Source organism: Schistocerca gregaria, chromosome 1 (genome assembly GCF_023897955.1).
Source record: "Schistocerca gregaria isolate iqSchGreg1 chromosome 1, iqSchGreg1.2, whole genome shotgun sequence".
NCBI lineage: Eukaryota > Metazoa > Arthropoda > Insecta > Orthoptera > Acrididae > Schistocerca > Schistocerca gregaria.
The window spans coordinates 643847290-643861693 of record NC_064920.1 but is presented as its reverse complement, the minus strand read 5'-3'; the positions used below and the strand labels follow the sequence as shown (position 1 = coordinate 643861693).

The following is a 14404-nucleotide window of genomic DNA, read 5'->3' as shown; positions in this document are numbered from 1 at the left end:
CAAAAAGGTGTGAAGTGTGCAGAACTATTAAGGGACAAGAAAGATGCCTATCATTTTAATTATAGATAACAACAGAAACTGCATCAGAAAGATCCAGTGAAAAAGGACACACAAACTTTGAAGACTATAGGATTCCGACATTTAAGAAAAAAATGTCCTTGACTTGTTGTTAAGCCAGATTAGAATGCCATTGAAGGAGAAATGTGCTGCAAGATGGAAAGACGAAAATAAGCTGTTAGCTCTAAATTTATGACATTGAAGCACTCAGGCATACAGGTCTTGTTAGAATGTTTTATGCTTCCATCAGTGTGTGCATTACAGAGAGATTTGGAAAGCATTCAAATACAATGTGGAATAAGTGACAATATATTTCACCTGTTAAAGCAGAAGATGCAGCATTTCTCCGATACTTATAAACTAGTGAATATGCCATTGGATGAAGTGTCTCTAATGGGAAATTTAACATACAACTGGAATTCTGACAGTGTTATTGGCTTTGAGGACTTGAGGATTACAAGCACAGCATATTTCTCCCACTTTTTGGCAGTTGCTTGCCCCACTTGGAATAATATAATGTGGCAACAGGCGGCAATGACTAAAACACAGTAGCCCTTCGGAACGACAAATAGGGTGTCGATCCCTTTTGCACATCGAGGTAAATGTCTGTGTTTCTTACGTGTGATTCGGTGTGTTTATATTCTTTTTTGATATCAATGTGGTAAGCAGCAGTTCTCTCCAATGTCGCAAGTGTTTCTTCACGAATGTGTTGTAGCTTGTCACTGGATTCATGATTTTTATCTCTACTTGCATTTATTGTATAACCATTTTTAGAAACTATATCTTCTGTTATCACACAAATTCTTGAAGGCAACAAAATAATTAAAATATTTCGTAAATAACGTAGGAAAGGGATACAAAATAAACATCATGCTTACGACGCATCTGACATTCTTCTTTCTCGCCACTTGGGGCGCTAATGTCGTTCCAGCTGTCAAATGGCAACAACTTCCACAGCAGTGAGTGTCGCGCGTGTTACGAGTGTTATTCTACTTTGAATTTTTGTTACTTCTTGACACAGAGTGATAACAGGCACACCGCCAAAATTGCAATTTTGAGTTTTCCCAATAAATACATTTTATCGCCAGACCCAACCATAAAGTACCTATAAATGAAACATATATCTAGTATTTAGAAAAGCTGTAAAACGTATTTCCCTGCCGTATTTCTGTATTCAAATTTCAGTGCCACGCCACTTGTAGCGCTGCTGTCATTCTGTTTCAGGGCCTTGCAGTTCTGATATTTTGGTATTGTGTGGTGGCAAGCCCGTAGCTGCAAGTGACAGACGTCAAGTGTTCAATAATTTTAAAAGGGCTATGGAGCCAATTACATAGCCATTCAAGCACAATTTAGTATTTATGTGAAAGTCAACAGATTTTGCCCCAATTCTAGTTGCATTTCCATTTCAATCTCCTATTCAAAATTTATTACCACCATTTTCCGCTGCGACTTTGTATGTAATAGACTATGAACTACAGATGGAGACGTGAGTACAAGAAACGGACTAATGAAAAATAAACTGTGTGTGTTACGAAACACAACATGTTAAGTCATACATACAGTTTTATCTCGAGATAGAGAATGAAGAAATGAAAGATTGAAGCTTGACACTAGTCTGATAATGGGTGCTCGACAACATGTTTGTGTCGTTAAATAGGTATTTCTTTAACAGTTAAATTAAATAACGCCAAAATTTTCTATTGCAAATATATTGTAAACAATGCAACGTAGTTCCAGAGTTTTGTGCAATCAGTAACATAGTGCCTGGACTGAAGAGGAAATCCCCTACGTAGTAGGAAAAAAAGACCTTTCATGACTCATTGTCCAGAGTGACGTTATGGTCACGTTTTTGTAATGCGCAGAGCGCTTTGTCGCGAGTCAGTGTAGTGGTAGTCTGCTTGCGGGAACGTTTGGCAATCGGTGTGCTGGGTGTCTGCACGAAGAAACGTTTGGAAATCGTGATTGGTAACTACACTATTTATATCCGAGAAATAACTACCGGTGACAAAAAGAATACGCTTATGTTGCTCTTGTAAACACTTATATTTAATCGATCGAAACAAGTTACACTTCGATAAAATGCACTAAGTATTGCTGAATTCTCGCAATTGTTTGGTACACAATGAATTGTTTGTGTGTAGGACACCCTCCCATCTCCGAGTAATCCAGGCGCAGACTGCCCACCAACATGTTGAAGACGGTTTTCAATTTTCTTACGCTAACAGTTGCATTGACAGTCACTCAGCAGTTGGAGAACGGTGGCAAGATATGGGCGTTACTTGCTGCCGGTTCCAATGGTTACGACAACTACAGGCATCAGGTACGCTGCCAGTTTCATTGTTTATGAGTCGAATGTTATGAAATCTGTGTTCTACGGTTGCTAAAGTAAACAAGTCATGATGAAATTTTTCGTCTTTCAGAATGAACCATGTATTTTAAAACCGGGCAGCTTGTGAAGTGTGACCTGGATAATGATTTGCAATAAACCTTTGTTTCAGAACAAAGTTTCTCACTCGCAGTGCTAATGGGATAAAATCTATCTTATTGTTGACTGGCGTAGCAAGAGCGACAGAAAATATTGTATTCTAAAATAACGCACTAAGAAAATGGGTACAACAAACACATTGCATTTATCTATGAATTTTCGTGTACAGGTGCTATACTACTTGACTACTAAAAAGAAATGTAATGGAAAATGACAAACTGTGTCATCAAATTGGTTCACACAAAGGAGTCACGACCATCATAGAGCTCCACAATTAGACCCTCCAGTTTGGGGACAAACTTATTGTCAGTTCAAATTCTGTGCCTTGCACAAATAGTGATATAGAATGCTTTGTAGAACTATATAATTAAAAGACAAGAATGAAATAGAATGTACTATGTGGGTTGCAAGCAAAATCATGCTTTGCATTAGAGGTCAATTGATGATGGGAAAACTGATGATAGATCACAAATTTTAATAACAAAGAATGTGCCATAAATGGTATAATATGAGTTGTGTACATCTGTTTATTCATTCATTCATCTAGGGATCATCTTATAACCAGTTAACATCAACTTCTGATATTACATTGCCTTCTTATTTGCAGTTCTTGCATTGTTCTTAGTTTTTCACATTTATTGCACTAAAGAATAATGAGTTCCCACATTCCCCAACGGATACAGAAGAAAATGTGCTACTCTTGCTTGACAATTGTTTCTGTCCACGCGATCAACAGTGTTGTATTCACTCTTGATGATATAATACATGTGTGGTATAAATCATGTTCTCTTCACAAGTACAGAAATAGTTTTTACATCATTGCATTTTGTCTGGTTTGAAAGTGGTTTCTCTGTGGGTGAACAAATACACATCTCTGATCTTTCTATGTGTAGTACTGCTGATAATGGCTGTACTTTCCCCAAAACTATTTACATTATATTTTCCTTCTTCCTTCCATTTCCTTTCCTTTTTGATATGGGTATAAAATCCATTACTTCACAGTGGACTATGGATGAGTGGTTATTTATTATGGTTTGAAGTTCCAGTAACGACCATTATACTTAACTTTAAAAAATGGCCTTAATATAAAGCATTACCATGTTATGACACTGACTGCAATTTCCATCCACTGTCAATAATTGGCCTGCAAAATTTGTCACATTGGTGATTTTTGACTGAGTTGCCTGGAAACTGAATCTTTTACAGACTTAAGTAACATCATGATCATGTGATGCCTGCTGTTTGTGACCTTCTGTTTGACTTTAATTGTACCACCTGTTCAGTTCTCTTTCTCTGGGTCCCAGGTCATGTGTGTATCTCAGGGAGTGAATTTGCTGACCGATTGGCTAGAGAAAGAATCACTCACCGTACATTCAATTTGATGATTCCAGGTGCATATTTCTGGGTGCAAATAGAGCTTCTGCTCACTTGGAAATCGATTATCATATGATGGACTACTGTCCCCCCAACAAATTCCGAACTTCAGGGAGGCTATTTCTGCATGACATTCCTCCTTGCATTCCTCCCGGAAGAAATCCACCATCCTATGTGTCTTCTGCATTGATCATACCACAATAACCTGTAGTTTTATTGTATGTAACAAGTCAGCTGCACACTGTGGTTTTGGAGCTGTACAAACAGTAACTCATAGCCTGGTGAAATGTCCCTTTGTTCTGGCCCTCCTTGTCAAGCAAGGTGGCCCAAATTCGTTGCCTCCAGTACTGGCTGCCAGTTTATAGACTGTTGAACATGTTCTCCATTTTCTCTGTGAAAGTTGTTTTGTTCTTAGGTATAAAGTTTTAACCCACCTGAACAGAGGGGCGGGTTGGGGCATTCTTCACAGGGTCTGGGGGACCCTCAACTCCACTCCTTTGCCAGCTGCCACTTTATACTGTTTTAATTGTTTTTAGATCTGGTTTGCATCCTTTTACTATGTTTTAATTGCTTTTAGATCTGGTTTGCCTCCTTTTATGCTGCAGCCAATTTCCGTTTTAAGAGTAACACTCAGTTGAATAGTGGGTGCTCTGGAACACTTTGACTGTAATGGATCAGGGGTTTGATACATGTGGTCGCGGCAGCTCCTGTTCCATGCAGAGCCCAGGGGACCACCAGCTGCTGCCTTCCCTATTTGCCTCATCTTGTTTTCATTAGTAATGGTCCAGATGATGTTCATTACATTTTTATCATTCTCACTTTTGCCGTTATAAATCACCTGACTAGAAGGCATCCTTTCTCTATATAATTGTTGGCAGTGGTCAGATGCTGGTGTGGCTTCTTTTGGCATGAGTGAACCATGAGAGAGAACTTGTTTGCCCTGGCCTACATAGTACACCAATCCATACTCTTCTCCACAAATTATTTCTCAGCTACAGCATCAGTGTTTTCTTCTATGCCTCAGTTTTGCCACTCATACTTGTTTTCAACATCAGAACACATTCCTAGCAGATGTCACAAACTCCAGATCAACTAGCCCTCGGCCAAGAGACTGATGACGCTAATGTTTATTCCCTGAAATTACTATAAGCCAACCAACCAACCTTTTTGTTGTTGTGGGAATGGTAATTGTAGTATTGCCAGCAGTTACCACTGCTTGGAAAGGTACCAAGAAACTACACAGATCATTCACAGAGGCTAACAGTGACAAAAAATAGTCTATGCATGCATAACTAAGGTACTCTCCTTAAGAGTTACATAATTTGTTTTCTGAAACTTCCTGGCAGATTAAAACTGTGTGCCACACCGAGACTCGAACTTGGGACCTTTGCCTTTCACGGGTAAGTCCTCTACCAACTGAGCTACCCAAGCACGATTCACTCCCCGTCCTGAGAGCTTTAATTCTGCCAGTACCATGTCTCCTACCTTTTGTTTTCTAATGGACAAATGAGATTTTAATAATCTCAGCTGCTGTCCATTATGGATTAATGTTTAAGTTTATTTACAAGAAAATTATGTGATTCATGCCGAAAGCTTTTGTTAAATTGACCATTATGGCATATATATAGTATATTGCTATTGTTAGTATCCCTCTAAGGCTGATCATACAGTATCCTGCACTACATTCATTGTGGACTAACAGTTACGAAGTCCATATTGGTTCTTGAAATGTCCATTTAGTTATTTTTTAATTATGACTTCACTGATTTTAGATAATATTGGAACTGTAGCAATAGGGCCATATTTTCTGTTGATTACCTATCCTCCTTTTTACATACAGGTAAAACAACCGTTCTCTGTAATCAATCAAGAAAGGCAGTTTCCTTGAAACATCCAGCGTATAAGGTAGCATGGTGGTTGTCTTATGTCTGTAATTTGTTTTACAGTAAAGTTGGAAAGGCCATAATAGTCATCATTTGTTGAGTTGCTGAGTCTTGGTACTACATCCCCTATATCCTTAGGTAAAACAATTTCCACTCCAACTCACTGTGACTAACTCTGACAGCTTCCTGTGAGCTAACTAGAGCAGCTCCTGTCACTGCTAGCTACCGTCTCACCACTATGAATGATTTATTTCCCTGAATTAACAAAGCTAAGATTAACTTGGTCTGGGATAAGAGGAATTGGTAGTTTTCTGTTGTGGATTCCAGATTCCGTTTTGATAATATTTTCTGCTCTATTTATTTTTCTTCTACAATGTCATTTCATTTTCAGAGAAACTCTTGCTTGGCTTATGATTACTGTTGTTATATGACATATAACTTTGATAGTATCTTTAGTTAATATAGATAAGAAGTGTAACTCTTAATTGTCAATCTTTTCTGTTTTCCATTACACATGTCTTCCTTGGTATTTGTGGTAGGACAGTTTCTATTAAAGCTGGCCATTATAGTGTGTAAGAAGTCTTTATGTGTTTCACAAGAAGGCTTGTATCTTTTGAGAATGGAACTACAGGCAATACACTGCTGATCATATCTAAGATTTTGTTGTATATATATATCATGCAATAACTCACATTTGCTACTATTACTGACTCCACACAACTTCAGTAGTTGCACATCATGGTCACATGGCAAAATATCATATTTACATGTATTACAAATGACATTATATAAGCTTGCGTTGTGTCAGGTAGTTTTTATCATGGTTTGTTTGCTTCCATATCACTAATTCCAAGAACTTTTGATACAGTGTAGCATGAAATAAATTAGCACCACTATATATAGGAAATTGCATACATTTTATAAACTTTTCTTCTTTGTTTTTCAATTTACTTACAGAGCTTAATTATTTGTTACCTATCTGTGTCACCATGTTCAGAAATCGAGCACCTTTTGGTGTGAGAATGGAGCTCAATAAATATGTAAAAGCTGTGAGATATGATTTTCAAATAATAGTCTCTGGTATTGTAGTCATCGGAGCATGTTATTTATTTTACGTTGTAATTTGCTTCGTGGTACTTCGCTTTTTGCAGCTTTCTGTCAACTTATACTATTTTGAAAATGTAAACTCATTGTATGTTCACTTTTTTGCTGTGATATCCTGCTCTCAGGTGCTATAAATGACTTTTTTTTAGTAATTGCACTATTTGCTATAGGTGATAGAGAAAGGAAACTTTCTGTTACAAAATGTACCCATTGAAATAATCTCACAAGCCATGTTCTGTAGACCCTTGCCTGAAGTCTAACATTCAGTAATAATAAGTAATTCCAAGAATACATTGGACAGAGAAGTAACCAGTAGGTATGATTTCAGTGAGCATTGCAAAATACTGATGACCTGTTTATACAGTATCAGTGAAGAGAGTTTGCTTTTCATACATAATTGAAATGACTGCAAATAAACATATTTTACAACTTCTCCAGAAGCATTATGTTGGTATAAAAAGTACAGACTTTCTCATTGTACAATTCAATGACTGTTTATTTACACCTGTTTTTCCTTGACAGGTTCACTTTACTTTTCTCATGTTGCCATGCAAGGTATAGCTGCTCAGTCAGTACACAAGTTGCTGCATAATTCTTAGAATGCTGCTTATTAATAATAATAGGCTAATAATAATGATGAAATCACAAACAAGACCCTGAAAGATTTGCAATGGCGTATAAAGAAAAATAAAACATTACAACATAGTGTGGAACTCGTGTGCAGAATAAAAGGAAAAGCTTTGTTAGGGCACACAACTTTATTCTGTACAAGAATTCCTTGCAGTAATTTAGAGTTTCTTACTTCAATGTGTTATGTAATTCTTGTTTCTTTGTGATCTGTTCCAAAAGTTCAGAACTTTACCCACAAAATTTTTCTATGCTTACTTTTTACTTATTGTGCAGGGTCTTCTTCGAAATATTCTCCTCCACAATTAATACACCACTCCAAGCGCTGTTTCCACTTCCAGAAGCAGTCTTGGTACGCCTCTGGGTGGATCACATGGAGTGCTGTCTGCGAATTTTCTTTTACCTCGTCTATGGTTGCAAATTTTCATACTTTCAACAGGGTTTTCAACTTTGGAAATAAAAAAAAAGGCCTGCAGGGGCCAGATCTGGAGAGTATGGAAGATGAGGCAGCACAGGGATTTGGTTTTATGTACAATAGTCATGCACCAAAGTGGATGAATGTGTAGGTGTTTTATCTTGTTGCGAGAGCCATGAACTGTCTCACCACTTTTCAGGCTGTTTCCTTCTTACATTTTCCTTGCAGGCATCGCAGCACGTTCTGATAGTACCATCGATTAACAGTTTGTCCCTGTGGCACAAATTTCGTTGACATTCCTGACATGAGTGTTGTCGCTAGACGTCCTGAATAAGGTTTATCTTTAACTTTCATTTGGCCAGTTTTGAGTCACGTGAACCATTCATAATACCGTGTACGGCTTAGGCACTCATTACTGTGGACTTCCTGCATCATTTGGTGTGTCTGTGTAAAGTCTTATTGAGTTTCACACAAAATTTAATGTAGGCATGTTGGCATGTAACTAAAAGTGTTCCAGAATTTTTTGAACAGATCTCATACTTTACAGTGGCTCATCATGTCAGTTAATGTGTAACTTGGCTTGTTCCACATTCCTGAAGGCTCATATCATGACAAGACATATGAAATATGATGTACAAATGAATGAATCATGTTTATAAATTTTCTTTTTTTGTTTTAAAAATTTTGTCAGCATTTTGGGACTTGGTAATTATTTGTTCTATGACAGAGTAGATATGGCTCATGTGATATCTTGGAAACTTAGCAAAAGAAATAATTGTAAGTATAATAGTAAAGGAAAAGTAATTATTTCCTGTAGACATTCAGTTGTTTTGTGTCAAATGTTATTAATTAAAGGCACAACTGCAGTGTTAGGTTTATTACAATCGTATGTTTGTGTTTATTTTTGTAAGAAGGGATAAACAAATTTAAATTTACTGCATTATATCTGAAGCAATCAATCCAAAGTGATGTACAAAGAGCTTTTATGCATTTTATTTTGACTATATAGCTATATTATCATTCATTTGAAACTAGTGTTGTTATTATTAGCCCCAAGTGTCATTAAAAAGTAAAAGTCGTGTGTGTGAGTAAAGAAGTTGGGATGGTGGGGGGACATATGGTATGCAGCTCAGTAGAACAAGAACCACGAGGAAGGAACATTTGCAGCTTGCTTTCTAAGTTAAATATACGAGGGTCAGTCAAAAAGTAATGCCTCCTTTTTTTTTTTTTTTCTACGTTTAATTGTCAGGAAATTTAAATGCAATTACATAGGTTGAAAACCACAACATTGAGGATCATTTTGTCATTTTTCAATGTAATCTCCGCCCATCTCTACAGTTTTGGTCCATCTTTGAACAAGGGCGTGTATCCCAGCACGGTAAAAATCACAGCTCTGCTTCCTAAGCCATTGACGCACGGATGTTTTGACGGCCTCCTCATCTTCAAAATGAATCCCACGATGAGCTTCTTTTAGTGGCCCGAACAGATGGAAGTCTGATGGTGCCAGGTCAGGGCTGTATGGGGGATGAGGCAAAACTTCCCATCCAATTTTGACAATCTCGTCAGAGGTGTGACGACTGGTGTGTGGTCTTGCATTGTCATGCAAAAGAAGAACATCTGCCATTGATTTTGTTGGGCGAACTCGCTGAAGACGTGCTTTAAGTTTTTTGAGGGTTGTGACGTATTGAACAGAATTTATTGTGCATCCCTGCTCCAAAAAATCAACCAGAATCACACCCTCTGTATCCCAGAAAACTGTTGCCATAACTTTCCCTGCCGATCGCACAGTTTTGAATTTTTTCTTCCTCGCGAGCTTGTGTGACGCCACTCCATTGACTGCCTCTTTGATTCGGGTTAAAAAAAATGCACCCATGTTTCGTCCCCGGTCACAATTTTTTTCAGAAACTCATCTCCCTCCAAACGGAATGCAAGTGTTGGGAGGCTATTGTTTTCCTTGCCTCTTTATTCTGATCGGTTAACATTCTTGGAACCCACCGTGCACAAACTTTTGAGTACCCCAATTGTTTAATAATCGTGATCACACTGCCTTTACTAAGAGAAATAATGCGACACACTTCATCTGCAGTCACCCGACGGTCACCACGAATGATGTCATCAACTTGCTGAATGTTGTGTGGAGTCACTGCACTCACCGGCCTGCCGCTCCGCTTTTCGTCAGTCAACGGTGTTTGCCCTTCAGCTTCCTTACAACGACGAACCCATCGTCTAACAGTGCTGACATCCACTGTCACAACACCATACACCTTCTTCAGTCTTTCATGAATGCGTATGGGCGTTTCACCTTCTGCATTCAAGAATTCAATCACACAACGCTGTCTCAAACGAACATCGATGTCGGCCATCTTACAAACTTCTGCTGTGCTGCCACCTGTTGACACAGAAAGTTACTACTGCAGTGGATTGCAGAAGAAGGTTTGAGGAATGGCGCCAAATTCAAATTTTTCACTTAACTTAATTTTTTTAAGTAGAAAAAAAATGGGAGGCATTACTTTTTGACCGACCCTCGTACTAACAGGCTTTATGCAGCATTGAGCAAATGGGTCACTTAGAAAGATTTTGTAAGAGAAAGGGACTATTGGCTGAAACTAGTTGTGCTATATTTGATTCTTCACCATTCAGAATTAGTTTTATTTCTGTAGTGGTTTTATTTCTGTAGTGTTCCTAGAAGAGTAAATACTAGCTGCAAAGGCCACTGTCAACTCTGCACATGTGGTAGTGCGTGGGAATGATTGGTGTATTTTTCTGGTTTGCTGAAACCTGTCTCTAATACCAAAGAAGTAGAAGGCAGAGGACTTAGGCTAGGCCTATATGTTTTTTGTGTCTAGAAACTGCTGCCAGTAGTGATTTAATAATATTTATTATATTATGAGAGGCATTCTAGTTACTATTGTATAAGTGTATGTCGTGGTGTGATCTGTTTGTGTATTTTTTCGTAATGATCAAAATGTTAAATGTTTTTGTTGTTGCTGTGTCACTTTTACTTTTGTAGATGCTTGGTACGAAGCACAGAGAATTCATCTAATATCAGTACTGAAATTGCTTTTTTACTTGTGTGTTAATTGGTGCTATACAGGTTCTTCCTGTATCACCTATACTTTGTTTTACTAACACTCAAGGAAAGAATAATGTTACAATGGTGATGATTTAAGAAGAATAAATGGACGACAGCTTGAAAGTCATGAATATAATTTTAACAGTATTAACTCATAATATAAACTAGTAGGGGGAGAACTGCAATGATTTTAGTGAACTTATTTGTGAGGCAATCTAAGAAAATTACAGCCCTGTTAATAGAAATTTAGAAAGTATCCCCTTGGTTCTCTCCCACACTTGAGATAAATGCTTATGTACACAAACAATGCAAGTTAACTTTTTTCCGGGGATTTATTGTGTTAGACTGTCAAATTCAAATTAACGGTATTTATTCTATTTTTTTTCCTGTCAATAGGCTGATGTGTGTCATGCATTCCAAATCCTGCGCAAAAATGGCATCCCAGAAGAAAACATTATAGTTATGATGTATGATGATGTTGCCAACAGTTCTGAGTAAGTATTGTAAAGCTGTCAATGTGCGTTGCAGAAATTTGGCAGTGTTCATCACAGTGACCATCCAATAATAAAACCTGCTGCCACTGAATTTTACATCATGTGTGTATTCATTTGTGTTGAGAAGTAAAGGAAAGGCATTTCTCCATTATTTACTGATTTACTGGTGTACTTTTAATCATGCCTATTCATTTTTTTCATGTTTCGGGAAATTTTATCCTTCCTTTTCTAACTATGAGATGCAAGCTTTGGCTATGTTTCTCCAATTGTTTCTTTTGTGCTGAAATTTGTACAGGTGAACATCTTTCATGATTCTAGTGTGGGGTGGTTGTCCACTTTGTCACTGTCTCCACATGTATATTACAAATAAGCCCATATATAAAAGCAGTACATTCTTAATTTTGATGTTATAATTCATTCACCCAAATTTTTGGCATTGTGTTCAAATGTAGCTGATGAAGCATTCATATGTCATTCATGTTTAATACGGGGAGAGGGAAGGTGAAAATGTTGTTACTGACTTGACAGAACAATTTCATAAGTGCATTTCTCTTCTCCAGGCTCTGGCTTTGTAGCCTGTTAAGCATCTCCATAACATTCTTGTGGCGACCAAATCGAAAACTGGTCAAATAAATCTTCTGTAAGTCACTTCCTTTGTGGATGAATTACAGTTTCTTAAGGTTCTTGCAATGAATCTCAGCCTGGAATCTTCTTTTCTTATAGTTAGTTTTATGTGGTTGTTCCACTTTATCACACATGGTCACTCCACGATATTTTACAGTAGTTGCAGTGTGTAGTGATTTGTCGCTAACATAGTAATTGAACAGCAGTGGAGCTCTAAGTAATACTAACTGTGATTAAAGTGGAAACTGTTGTGAAGGGTAAGCCTTATCACCCTCACAAACATTCCCCTCTTGCCAATACAAAGTTCTTAATTATTGAATGTAGATGCAATCTGGTGCATAATAATGCTTGACTTGAAGATATTTCAACTGCTTTTAGAAGATTGTTTGTATGAATATTCACAATTATATAATAATTAATATCAAATTTCAATGAAGGTGTAAGTGAATAACCTATCTAATGTGTACCACTATGTAATATGGGGTGGCAAAATGTAAATAGTAGCTGAACTCACTAGCTACAGATAATACAGTGAAAGCCGTATTTTACATTTTCATGCAGTCTATACTTCAAAAACACAAAATTTAAGAAAATGTAGGATCAAGGAAAATGTCAAAATCCCCAAGATACCAGCAAAAACACATGTAATTGGCATATATGATTAAAAATCTCAGTCCTTTCCAATACTTTGTATAAAATCTGCCCAAGGGAAGGAAATTAAATGTACAATACAATGATTATGCAATAATTTGTGGTAATAAATTCGTAAGTTCTTAAAAAATCACAGACATGTAACAACAAGCAAAAAGTCATTAAAAAATTGAAATTGGTGTCTGGGTACATGGTAATCGAGCTATTTTCTGATATTCTATGACAACGAATTATACGTTCAAAACTTTTTTTTTTTGGAGAGGTCATCCTTTGTGCTCATAAAAAAGCAAAAATTAATGAACATGTTGAATTAAACCAAAAATATTACAGCAGGGAAGTGGTTAAACCATTAACATAAATTCGGACATCTGCTTTATTGTTTAATGCTTTTCTTATGAGCCACACTTCATATGCTCACCACGGTTAAAGTGTTATTCTTAGGTTTGATGAGAGAAGCAGAGACATGAAAAAATGAATTTACTTACCCAGTTGAACGTTACAAGTGTGTTAGAAGTAGGCTCAGTGAATTTCTGTACACCGTGTAAAATGTAAATTTGAAAGAAAGCTGAGGTACTGCAGTTTCACTTCATATCCTCTCTCACTGCTCCCTGTTTTTAAGATCTACAGTGTGTGGTACAAAGTATATATGTATGTAGTTGTTACAGCTGTATCGTTTCAGATTTGAAGACGAAAGTCTTTAAAATGTGCTATTGTGAAACTCTTGTCCTATTTCCCTGTGACATTTCTGTCATAGCAAATCATCTGCATGAAAAATATATTTTCAGCACTTCACAAAATCCTTTCACCCCTACCTGCACTCCCATCGTTGAGGGCCACTCCCCCTCTCCACACATTAGTGTGATGTGGTGGCTGTGCTGCCTATTGGCTGACTTAACAAGTCACCAGCCAATTAAAAGTTCACTAGATGGAAATGAGCGATGTTTCCTTGATTATGACCGAGCACATTCTACGAGACTCAGTGTTTGAATTTAATAATTTGACGATTGATATTGTTGCGGAATACAGCACATCGGAAAAACAAGCGAAAAGGTGAGACTGGCACAAGAAATGGTAGTGGCTGGGCAGCTTCATCTCATATTGATGTGGTTCTGAACACTTCATGTAAACTGTCTGGTTTTTCCATAACTGCTACAACCCAGCAGTAGTTGTATCATAATTGCTTGGTGAAGCTAAATGTTGCAAGTTGTGTTGGCAACACCGATCGTGGATTACATGAGTATTTCCTCTCTTTTGTCTCCAATCTTCACAATGGCCTAAAATATTTCCTTAACTCCACCACCGACCTTGGTGTGAACCATCTGCCTTTTGTGCCAACTACAACTCGAATATCACATCAAATTTCAATAGGAAGAAAACGGGGAAAATAAAAATCAGAGAATGTAAAGTCGAAGTTCAACTGTATAATTTAAATGTGAATTCACAAGTATGTAGCCTCCAATATTGAGCTACAAATATTAAATATCCCATGTAATGGGTAGTGACCTGAAAATATTTTTGTTGAAATTTGCATCAAAACTCTAAAAAGTGGGTAGACTTACAAACTTAAAAGGTTGTCTTGCTAAGTGCCTGAGAACAAAGTAATAGCGTGCTGAAATT

At 37.2% G+C, this 14404-nt stretch overlaps 1 protein-coding gene across 3 annotated transcripts in view; it reads left to right on the top strand.

Moving 5' to 3' along the window:
- Positions 1–979: 979 nt before the first annotated feature.
- Positions 980–14404, top strand: part of LOC126360693 (legumain-like) — a 132037-nt gene continuing 118612 nt past the window's right edge. Inside the window, exons 1-4 of one of the 3 annotated variants that reach the window (XM_050007731.1) lie at positions 1021–1158; positions 1282–2022; positions 2199–2377; positions 11415–11512. In XM_050007731.1, coding sequence (XP_049863688.1) covers positions 2246–2377; positions 11415–11512 — 230 coding nt within the window. In that variant the 5' untranslated portion in view covers positions 1021–1158; positions 1282–2022; positions 2199–2245. Of the gene's footprint in view, positions 2023–2198; positions 2378–11414; positions 11513–14404 lie in introns of all 3 variants that reach the window. The other 2 variants (XM_050007732.1, XM_050007733.1) reach the window with 2 other exon arrangements.